Below are 12,389 nucleotides of genomic sequence, written 5' to 3' on the forward strand. Positions count from 1 at the left end.
TGCTCGTCGGACGCTGGTGCATGCTTTAGTCACCTCTCGCCTGGATTACGGCAATTTGCTGTACCTGGGGGCCACGGGAAAGGTTCTTAATCGCCTACAGGTGCTGCAAAATGCTGCTGCTCGCCTTACTTTGAGGCTTCCCAGAAGATCTTCCTCGAAGGCAGCACTCCAGGCTCTGCACTGGCTGTCTGTTAGGAGCAGGGTGGAATTCAAAGCCCTTGCCACATGTCACCGCATTCTGGGTGGCAAAGCCCCTGCCCCGCTACAGAGCCTGGTGACCAGGTATGAGCCCACAAGGACTCTGCGCTCCTCCTGTACAGGTCTTCTGAAAATTCCTAAAATTAGGAAAGCGCGTATGGGGGGGGAAGGTCGTTCAGATATTTGGTACCGAAGCAATGGAATGACCTTCCGTCAGAGATACGCTTGGAGTCATCTGAACTCTTGTTTAGAACAAAACTTAAGACTCACTTATTCAGACGGTAGACGGTTGTGCTGGCTGTTTGACTGCTTACCCCACTTTTATAGCGCGGGGACACGCCTGTAGGCGTACACCAGGCGCTTTACAAATCTCCCTAATAATAATAATAATACAGCGCTACGAGACCTCTGGGTAGAAGGCGCTATATAAATACATTACATTTACATTCCACTTCGGGTAGACTATTACCTTACCTACTTTCTCCCTCCCCACTTTCTACCCTCACCCTTCTGAGGAGGAGGAGGGACTTTGTTTGGACCCCAATTGGGCAGTGAGCTTTTACTTGGCTAGAACCAAGGACTTCAGGCTGGATGATCAACCATTCATCGGATATGTGGGCAAGATGAAGGGCAAGGCTATCAACAAAAGAACGCGGTCCAGGTGGATAATCCTGTGCATCAAGATTTGCTACGCCATTTCCAAGAAGGAGCCTCCTGAAGCTATTCATGCTCCTTCTACCAGAACTAAACGTTCTTCGGCTTTGGCGAGAGGTGTCCCTGTGGTTGACATCTGCAAAGCTGCAACTTGGACCTCCATCCACACTTTTGCAAAGCAGTATTGCTTGGATTCGGAAGTGTGGAGGGACAGTCATTTTGCTTGTTCTGTGTTACAGAATTTTTTGGCATAGGCAGGCACCCTCCTCCGAGTACGGGCTGCTTGGGGATTCTATTCAAAAGGTGAGGAATACACAGGCAGATGTATCCATCAGACGGACTAGTTACTTACCTTTGGTAACGCTTTTTCTGGTGGATACAGTATCTGCCTGTGGATTCCTCACTGACCCACCGCCTCCCCGTTTCCTGTCTACTTACATTAAAAAAATTTAAAGATTGTATTATCTTTTGTACTTTTTATTTAATGTGTTTTTCTGCTTAAATCATGAGGTATTTAGATTTGGGAAATATCTATTATGTGGTATTTCCTTATATGGCTGTGTATTGTATACTATGTATACTGGTGGAAATATTTTTAGTTCACCTGTTTTGCCTCGAAGGCACAGAAAAAATGGGTGGCACTGACGTCAGCATGCCGACGAGGTTTCCTTATGGCTCCAATGATGTGACGCGGAGTCGTGTGCGGAGCCATTCTATTGTGATGTCCTCATCGACGTGGGAGCGCTAAGGAGAAACATTTCCGTGGAATGCTGTGCATTGGGATCATTCAAAAGGTGAGAAACCTACAGGCAGATACTGTATCCACCAGAAAAAGCGTTACCGAAGGTAAGTAACTAGGGCCACCTACCCGCAACCACAGAAACTAAGTACTGCCCATGCACTATTTGCCAAAACCACTTTGCTGGTTCATATTTTTTAGCCACCACTCAGATTTTTTACTTTTTTACAAGAAAAACCACAAGCCCGCTCCACCCCAACAGAATGCTGGATGCGATGCTATTGACAGAAACGTCTGGCCTGTCTGGTCCAGAACCACCACATACCCATTTAAAAAAGAAAAAAATCTCCCCTTCATTGCATTTATATAGTGCTTGCTACCGCTCCTAATGGGTAATAAGCACTATACATAAATTCAATTGCACACAATGCAATTTGTCTTTTTCTGCTTTGTTTTCTTAGAAGCATTCAAAGGGTATCAGTCAAGTTGGAGCGGGGACAGAGATCACTTTGTCAGAGCAGGTGGTCTCTCATCCCAGTGGTGTGGCTCACTGGTTAGAGGCGGCAGACCCGAGAGCAGAGGACGGCCCGGGACCAGGGTTCAATTCCTGATGTGGCAGGGTCGTGGACCAGGGTCAGCGGACTCGATAATTCTCATCTCGGTGCCTACTCTAACCAGGGATCACACTCGGCAACTCTGGGCATTAGCTTGCCTCATCTCCACACCGGCCCCCCACATACGCCGGGGATGCCTGGTTTCACTTTGGAGATACCCAGTAGGGACCATCTCACAGGGAAAGCCAGGACGGGTTCCCCAGCGGTCTACTGCGCAGAGATACTCCTTCGGGAGTCGATTCTAGCACATTACAAACCCACAATCAATCAATCAATCAATCAGTAGTCATTAGCTCTCCTTTAAAACACTATGAAGGCTCAGACACTTTGCCTTGCACATCAAGAGCTCCCAGCATGATTTATGTTCCCTAGGATAGATCTAGATGGATTGACAAGGGAAGGTGCACACCCTCTACCTCGCCTAGCAAAAATCTCAGTCATAATTCACACTGCGACTTGGTGGCCTTTCTCTGGTTTCGGGACTGTTCCTGTGGTTTTCTATTACTGTTTTTATTACTGTTGGATGCGCAACGTAGAGAATAAGTTAAAACGAGTCCATATGAAGCCAAAGAAAACTGGCCTTAGTAGCCAAGTTATCCTCCATCTTATGTACAGAAGAAGGGAGCGTTGTGATTACCGGGGTTCTGGCTAGGGGGACTAACCGACTGTACATTTCACAGACTGTCTGTTATTTTGGTATCACATCCGTTGTCCATCATCATTCCTTTTTACGGACGCCTTTTGTCCGTAATGTTGGGGATTTCAGCAAGCTGTGCTGTTCCAGTGCGAGATGCCCCAAGAGTTTAAAAGTTCTCTCTGTTGGGACCAGATCGCACTTCTCTTCTGAACTCTTGAGGCTGCAGCAGCCCCTACCCGACCTCACACAGACAGTGGACTGTCCCATTGTCGTTTTGACTTGTGCTCATTATCACATAAAGAATGACAGTGGGCCCTATTGTAGTGACAGCATTTGGTGTGCCTTCTCCTGCATCGGCTTAGGGCACGCCATTCTGCTTTTGCCTATGAGCCATGCTGGGAGACTGTCTCATTTTGAAATATCCGACAGGACTAAATTAAAGACTTCTGAGTGCTTTGTGTGCCTGCAATTTTCAGACCATAACAAAAAAATTCTATTTTAACTCGGGTGATTTATGTATCTCTTGGAGAGATCTGAGTTTTCACTATTCATAGTTTTGACTCATCATAAAGAAGTACAGAGGTATAATGCTCCTCTTGCAAAGCACAAAGTGTAACACGCAGATCAAAGAATTCCTTTGGGTAATAAATATTTTTTAGTAAGGACAACCCCCCAACCACTAGGTTATGTTTTAAATCCTGAGTTTGTATTTCTCCAGGGCAAGCATTCTTAACATAAAGGCACTGCCACAGGAATAATGTGTTTGTGCGGTTGCGACGTTTTTCGCATGATTATGGATGTGCCACATAAACCATCAGCTGCATAATCTGAGCTTCTGCTTAAATTTTTTTTTTTAATGTTTCTTGCTCAAATGGTTACAAAAACACAGTGACGCGTGTTGCAAAGGTTGACTGGTCACCTTTCCTTTGCATATTGCTATAGTTGGGTGTTAAACTAGTACTAATGAGGTGCAACCTATGACCAGAAAGTGTTAAAAAGTGTAAAACTGTGAAAATAATGTAATAATACTATCACAAAAGTTGCCGCATTACGCTGCATAATTTCCATTTTCTTGCCAAATAATTTAGTCAACTCTGCAGCATAGTTTGGCCCTTTCCTTCTGCGTAATTCCTCCCACCTAGTCGAGTAGATTGGGGCAAGTTAGCAGCATGCCGACAGAAGGATGAAAGTGTATCTGATTTTTTTTTTTTACTAGGTTTGAAGCTGTGCTCTTGGATTTCAGTGGGCAGGGTTTGTCAACTGTCTGTTTTATAATCGTGCAACCGCCTCAGATGTGTCAGTAAAAATGATCTTTTGTCCCGAATGTTTAACCGTTGTCCTGAATTTTTGCTGTCCCTGTCCAGAATTCACCTACTTGTTAGGTGGTCACCCTAGTTATTGGTAACTCCGGTTGCTTGTCGAAACTTGCAAATGTTTGCAATTTAATCAGAAGATAAATACCCTAATTTGGGGGGGGGGGGAGGGGGGGCTGATTATAGCGCCACAAAAAAAGCCACCTCGTGGGAACCAGACAAACGCAGCACGTGCCAGATATGCAAACGTTTCCTTGGAGTTGCCTTTGCTGTGTTATTTGACCTTGCTAATGCAGCTTTGTTTGGCACAAAAATAAATGTACGTAGTGCTTTTCCCAGCATGCTCTCCCTTATAATTGTAACTGTTTGTGACTGCCCGGCCTTCTCCAGCGCTCCTGCTTTTAGTCCGCTCAGCTGCTGTTGTCCAGCGCGAATCGACTGCCTGGGGCAAGCCTGGCAAGGCCAGGAGTGTCCTCTGTAACACGGACTATGCAGTGCAGGCTGCAGCGGTAGCAGATGTTGGCAGAATGCAGTCGAAAACGCTGCCTCTTTCACCACATGCGAGCAGGAATACCCCGTCACTGTTAATAGTAACGAACGCTTTGTTTATTGAAATCGAAGTATGAACTTACTACATACAAACGAGCGGTTGTTTTTATAAATCATCTCGGCCGTTGTACCCCTTTGTTCTGCAGGTCTCTGCTGATAGCCGAGCTGGAAAAGGAAGAGAAGGAGAAAGACTGGTATTATGCTCAGCTGCAGAATCTGACCAAGCGGATCGATAGCCTTCCTCTGACCGAAAATGTGAGTAGAAATGTGCTGGGGGGGGGGGGGGGGGGGGGATGCTGAGACTGCTGTATTTATGCTCATCAACAAAAGCTAGATTTGACCGAGGAGCTTCAGCCCCGTTAGTTTGCCTGTATAGACTATACGCCTTACACCTATATTTAGGAAATCTATCAAAAAAGTCAACCATAGCAGGGGGGTTGGACTATAAAGGCATATTTTTGAGTGAACGGCTGATGTATTTTTGTGAAAAATGTAGTATTCATGCCTTAGTTCATTAAAACCATACATGAGAGGTAAAACATGAATACAAATCAGAAGCAGTAAGAGGTTTTCGTTTAAACCGTTGCACTTGAAGTACTTCACACCCTGCACAATATTCGATCTAACGGATTGAAAGTGCTGAAAACTGGCAAGCAAGCGAAAATAAAGTGCATAGTGCAATTCTTGATAGGTGTGCAGTTCACATAATTACTTCAAGAGAGGCACTGCTGTTCTTAATGGGCGTGGCCCGAGGTAGTGAGAGGTGGGTACCATCTCCAGGGCCAAATGGGCCCATCTCCAGTGTTTAGCAATTATTTTCAGCAGTTGCCGCCCTCAAGTTCTTTTCTGCAACACCCATACATGTCACAAAACTTGTTGCAAGAGGAAGATGCGTCACTTGAACGTATCCCAGTACTTGAGGCCTACAAGAACAGAGGCTCAACCAGTTGAACTGAGATATTAGCGAGGCTCACCTCTCATTTAACAAAGAAGAGTAGGTCGAGAGGGACAGGGAGAGACCTATGTATGCATTACACAGGCTGCAATCAGTGTAATGATTTTCTTAACCCTTTCGGAATACAATCTAGTGTTTCGTTTTAAGAAAAATAACCGCTCAGATCATTAATTATTGTATTGACTTGCAAAAGGTTTTTTGTCCTCTGCTGTTAAAAAAAACGTTTTGTCAAATGAAAAAGTAAATGTTTTCATCTCAAATAGTCTGCGATAATTTGAAATTAGTGTGACCTATGCTAATTTAACTTTTTATTTTTGGTACATTTTTATAACTCACAAAAGAGCATGTGTAGGATTTCGGCATACTGGCCAAAATAAGAAAATAGGAAATCCAAGTTATTTTGCAATGGTCAAAAGAAATCTGATTGTCCTCGCTCCGGAACTTTTCAGCATAATACAATTTCAGTTTCTAGTAATGTTATTGCAGTGTCCATTTCCTACCCGGTATGTTGCCAGTGACCACCATAACAGTGAAGAAATTGTTACTAATAATACATCATCTCAGTACATATTTGGAATATGCTGTATAATCAGATGTTGCATTTCTCCCCAACATCAATGAGTTTGCAAAACTTTTTTTTATGGTAAATGTTTCTATTATAAAAGCACATTATCGGAATAAACAACCATAGGAGGTGTGTAGTTATTAATGCATGTGAAACTTAATGGGTAAAATTGTAAAAAAAACAATCCTGCTGTTATTTACTCTAAAAAATGATGTTCCCTGTTGTCGCGTACTAAGCCATATGTGGCTTGCTTCAACCTGTCTCTGATCCTTAATATTCACCATTGATTTATTTCTAAAGAAGAAATCCAAGCACATTTCTTAGAAAGAAACGTGTTAGTACAGAACGTGTATCAGAATTCACAATAGCGTCAAGTAGATGAAAAATTATTATATAAGGCAAGTACTGCCAAAACAGTAGTGGCTTTGAGTAATAAATGTGTTAACAAAGCAAAAAAGTTAATACGTTTTCATGGCAGTGCAAATTGAGGTATAAATTTAATGATATAGGTAATTATTTTATTAAAATGCCAAGAAAAAATGAAACTGCCAAGATTGTACTAACCTACTAACTGCTAGTCTTCGGATCATGAGTAGCGTGCTACTCGCATAAAAAGCTCTTCAATGCCTCGTCTGGGGTCACAAGCATTACTAAAATTCATTTACAATTTAAAAAAGGATGCTTGTTTTCGGTCCAGGGAAGACATGGCTTGGCAGTTCGGGCTGGACTGTTCCCATGAGGCACAGGTTCAGACTGATTTGTATATGGCCATGTCTGAACTGGGGTGGTGGAGTGAGCTAAAGAATGATGATGGATTAAACCCAGACCAGTTGACTGGGGTTGAGTGTTTGATTTGCTCAAGCGCTCCGTCCATCATTCCCTTTGATATCGCTTTGTTCGCCCTAAGTTGGCAGGGTATGCCCAGTCGTGGGTCCCTTTCTCACGTTGCCACTGGATTCAAGATAGTCTGGCTGAAGAGGATTATAAACCCGAAACCAATCCCAGGATGCTTGTTTCCGGTCCAGGGAAGACGTGGCTTGGCAGTGCGGGCTGGACTGTTCCCATGAGGCACAGGTTCAGACTGATTTGTATATGGCCATGTCTGAACTGGGGTGGTGGAGTGAGCTAAAGAATGATGATGGATTAAACCCAGATCAGTTGACTGGGGGTGAGTGTTTGATTTGCTCAAGTGCTCCGTCCATCATCTCCTTTGGTATCGATATGTTATTAGCAAGGAGGCTTTACTTTTTTCAGTGAAATTGTTTTCTTACAGCTGTATGACTCAACCCCGCAACCAGCTTTTGGGACCAGTCATGAGTGCTTTTCACCGATGAGGAGGCAACACAATCTTCCTTGCTGATTCTTTTGCCACCTCTCGCATGTGAGGACAGTCTTAGTTAAAAAGCCTTTTAAGCGTATCCGAAGGAGAGACCACTGTGTCCTGGGTTGTTCCTAGATTCAAACTGTTAAAGGGCATTGCCAGATTTCTCTGCCGAGATCTTTCATAGTGAGTCCTGCTTCCTCTCAGTGAAATGTTGCATGGGGACATTGCATGCCAGGCCACCAATGGTGATGAGGAGTTTCATGCAAGGTTCGGAAGTTGTCTGCAAATTCCTGAGCTACCTCACCAGTGCCCATGAAATGACTTAATCGTAGCTCTTCCCGTCTGTCTCTTTGCTGCACTTATCTGGCAGACCCTTTCCTATGACTCGACCAGTATAAAAGCTTTCCTATCTTGTTGCTTTGTTCAAATCAAATCCTATATGTTAACCACATTAGGTTTGTAATAATAGTCTGCATCTTAATGGGAGTTTGCCATATTTACTGGTATTTTGAGAGTCCCTCCCTGGAATTCCTGGGTAATGTAATGTCCAGTCTTGCATTTTACAGGATTCTCTGGACAGTAACGTAGGCTGTTGTCTGACTTGGAGGTCTTGCCTATTGAATATTTGGTCACCAACGCAGTGCACCTTCATGTATTGCAGTAGTGCTTTGGTAAATTTACTACTATGGATTCTTGTATGACAGGTGTGCTTAAAACCCACCCTTTCCCCCCTACAACAAAATGCTCTGCATAGCAGTGTTATTATACATACATGGTAATGTTTGTGTTTCATATTGGGGCAGTGTGTAAACTAACATCATGACTGTACTTGTTACCTAGCAAATACCAATTATGCATAAGGATGGAGCAGTGTAATAAAAACATAAGCCAGTTCCAAAACCTCTGAATTTAATGAACCGTTTTTTTAGCATAGTGTGTTGTCTTTTGTCACTGAGTAGCACTGTCGTTTTCTAGGGTCATCTTTCACATTTGATGCCATTTCGAGCAGTAAGTTTCTATGTTTGAGTCTGGCATATTTAGCACCATATTACAAGTAGCACAACATTTTGGTATCCACAAAGAGTGATGGGAATTGGGTTCGGACACAGAACTTCAACCATATGGTATGCCTCATCATATATGATTCGTGGCTGGGAATATACTCAGGGAGGCTACTGTATTAAATGGGCACTTCACTGTTTCGCATATCCCAGACTTTGCTACAGTTATTTATTCAGCGGAAGGGGATCTCTTCTGCATAGTTAATGACACGATAGGCCTAATATTTTAGGGCCTGATTTTTATTTCAGCAGATGGGTTACTCCGTCACAACAATAACGGATATCCCGTCCGCCGAAATATAAATCCATAGGACATTTTAAAAAGTGCAGGAAATGTGAATATTGTACTTGCCAAGCCATTAACACAACTTTGTCTGACCCTTGTCAAAAAGATCCTAAACGATTATGCTGTTAGGTTAAATGCTTGTCATTACATATCAATGCACATACAGTATGCCTACAAAATCCCTTCTGCTGAAGGTTTTACACCTTACATTAGCATGTAGATGGGCTTTCATTCAGACCGCAGTTTTTAAGATGTAAATCATACAATCCTGGTGTAATTTTGTCTTGTTTATTATGGCATGCAGAGAAGGACCGAAAATTGTCAAATGTACATAGGATATATCCTATTAATGCTTTCAGTTGGTCTTTAAGTAAGTTCATACCATAAACTGCATGAAATTTAGGATAGGTCTTAGAGTTGACAGAACAACAAAACTCTTTTACAAATTTAAGGTTTAAGATGTTTTAGTGGCCTCTAAATTGAGTACAGTTGACACATTGCTAATTATCTTATGCTTGGTTGTCCTTTGGACAATTAGTGAAACGTGTTGTTGCTGTTCTGCAATGCATATCTGTAAATCATCACAAGAGTTGTATAGAGTCAATCCCGCCTGTCCCTGCTAGAGATACATCCATTGCTATTGCAAACAGGATCAATTACAGAAACTGAGATAAAGGGTTTGAAGGTTACACCAGGGAGCTGATGGCTTCTTAGTGGCAGTTCCTAGATTCTTTATATCAAGATTTTCATTAATGCCTCCCTTACTTTTGAGGTGTGTGTGCGTCACTCACTGGATTGACCGGACTTCACTGCAAGGTCTGTGCAGAAGTGAATGGTGTACTAGGGAAAGAAAAAGTGTGAAATCTCTAAAATGCTTCAAGACTGCAATAGCTCAATATTATTGGTAGCAATCTCTTTTGGGGATTGACTAGATATTTCATTCTCTCGAACTCTGTCTACCCCTTCGGATAATATTTTTACAAGTTTTAAACTAGTGGACCCTGTGCCCTGCTTTCCTTATTTCCTTACACAAACCTATCCCCCTGAATTATTGACTCTTTAGCTGTGCTTTTGGAAATAGTATTCTGCTTGCTCTTCGCAGTTCTAGCTGCCCATCTTAACCTTTTCCCTAGCTGATTATCCTAAGGGAAAGGGTGTGCAATGGCCTTCAAGTAGTTCTGTCTTGAATATTCATCTGCAAAAGTGCTTCTTCTTTCTCTTTAAGTGTGCTCTAGGTTTGAAATGGTATTCTGGCCACTCTTTGTTGGTTCTTGCTGCCCATCTTAACACATTTGTAAACCCCTTCTGATTATCTCGAAGGAAAGGGTGTGAAGTGCTCTTCGTTGCAGCCACTTCCCAGAATGGCCATCAGAGTCTTGTTCAAGCTCTAAAAGAATATCTTATCGATATTCCCTTCATAGCATCAGCAGGGGTCCACATTGCACATTGCAACATGTTTACTGTGCAATCAAGTTGCTCCTTTGAGCATCACAGTTAAGTTTTCTGACTAATACGCTGCTTTTCTGCAATGTCCTGATCCAATCTGAGAACCAGATGTTTGTAGCATGTGCAGCTGTAGATAATTGACTCTTCACACTTACAAGTTGTTTTTCTTCAAAGAAGTCTTTCGTCTCGCGAGATCTCTGGACTACTCCATAGTCCCACAATGCATGAGGATAAAGACTCCACTTCAGAATGTTGTTTCCCCCCCCCATCTGGTTAGGATGTTTCAGCGTAAACTCCGGTACGGACCATAAATTTCCTTTCCTTTGTTTCCATTTGCTAAGTATCGTAATCAGTCTTAAAAAAATTATTGAAAGAAGCATCCTTTCAGAACTGCATCGAATGGTTCCATCCCAGGACTCGGGCTGGTTCAAGAATGACTGTTGAGGAAGGTGGGGGGTATGGCAAATACGTACTTTCAGCTCTGCCCAAATCCATAGTTGGACCACGATCAGGTGTGCAACCTCTGCCTATCCCCAGAGCTTGAGGAGTTGACCTGCTCAACTTGACAGATGTTCAAAATTGGGTACCACAGATGACGATACCATTTGAGGACAAATGCTCATTCTGTATATTGCCAGCACAGAAAGAACCGAGCCCCAAGGTCCTCTTCTCTGAGGGCTTTGACCTTGAAGACCACCCTGTGGGCAGCAGGTAACCCCAGAGCGCAGGACAAAGACCACATCCAAAGCCACCATTCCTCGACTCGTTCTTGAGCATTTCCCATTCAGGGATCAACCTTGAGAGCAGTTTTTGGTAAAAGCCGAACAACCCTCTTGAGGGAATTCGAGTGTTGAGCTGCAAGAGACACTGATGGTAGTCTGGTTTCAGGCATTGAGTCTTCGTGGCATTGGGAGAGACCCCCTTTGCCTTCAGAAAAGCTGCTGCCAAGGCATCCTAGCCATGGCATCAGCCAACTCAACCCAGAGTCTCAGATCGACTGCCTTCCGAGTCAAAATCTGCAAAGGCCTGACTCCTACTGACCCTGAAAAAGACTCCATGCTAATGTTGAGCTGAATCAGCACGATCATACTCTCAGCATGCTAATGTTGAGCTAAATCAGCACGATTCTGCTCGGAGGCCCTCAGTGTAAGGCAACGTAAAATATATATTCTTAAGACAAGTCCGTGCTTAACCACCACCATTAGAGGAACCTCGCAACCAACACCTGCCAAGAAAAAGAAACTCGCTATCAAAGAAGAGATATTTGAGGAGCTGGATACTGACACATCCTGTCCGGGCTTTCAAGATCACAACCGTAGCGGGACGTCATCCCACTACTCCGCACAGGAGATCACATGATGACCCTTAACCTCAAGGGTGCCTGCTTCCACAACCCCATAGATTGAGCATGTCACTGCTCCATACACTTTGTGGTAAGTGGACATCATCAATTAATAGCTGCACATCTAGGGAGAAATGCAATACATGTCTTCCCTTACGTGGAAGATTGCCTGATCTAGACTAATAGTTGTCACCAAAGCCTGCCACAAGATCAAGCAGCAGTATCTCTGTTACACAGATGTAAGTCTCATATCGAGCCTCTGCAGGTATCAGCAGGTTCGAGGCATGTGGGCTGCTGAATTCATATCTGTGCATAGATCGCTGCCTAGTGTTGGGTCCGGATGATCGCACATTGTTGTCCTGGAAGAGTCTTCGAAGTATCACAAGATAGGTGGCTCCTACCCTGGACTACAGTGCGTATGGGCATCGACTCCATCCTCAGATTGTTTTTTTCCGCCATTGGGTTCGGATGCATATTGGTTCACTCAAGTCAGAATCGATATAAAACTTTCTTTTGTCCAAAAGGTCTTTAGTTTTTTCGTCTGTATTGTCTTGTGATCGGTGCCCAGTTCTGTTCCAGCTCAGTTCCCGAGCCGGATATCCAGAAGAGCTGCGTGCTTTTCGGCGCTGAAGGCACGGTCGACGCCAGAGGCCTTATCGACGAACCATCATGGAACGGAGCCCGTTCAAAAGATGTCCCGTGTGCA

At 43.6% G+C, this 12,389-nt stretch overlaps 1 protein-coding gene across 10 annotated transcripts in view; it reads left to right on the forward strand.

Moving 5' to 3' along the window:
- The window catches only part of APC (APC regulator of Wnt signaling pathway), an 831,398-nt gene that overhangs the window by 561,994 nt on the left and 257,015 nt on the right, over nt 1-12,389 (forward strand). For all 10 annotated transcript variants that reach the window (XM_086961019.1, XM_086961023.1, XM_086961027.1 and 7 more), the window contains one exon: nt 4,851-4,959. In XM_086961019.1, the coding sequence (XP_086817145.1) occupies nt 4,851-4,959 (109 nt within the window). The remainder of the gene's footprint in view (nt 1-4,850; nt 4,960-12,389) is intronic.

This window comes from Lissotriton vulgaris, chromosome 3_1 (genome assembly GCF_964263255.1).
Source record: "Lissotriton vulgaris chromosome 3_1, aLisVul1.2, whole genome shotgun sequence".
Classification (NCBI taxonomy): Eukaryota; Metazoa; Chordata; class Amphibia; order Caudata; family Salamandridae; genus Lissotriton; species Lissotriton vulgaris.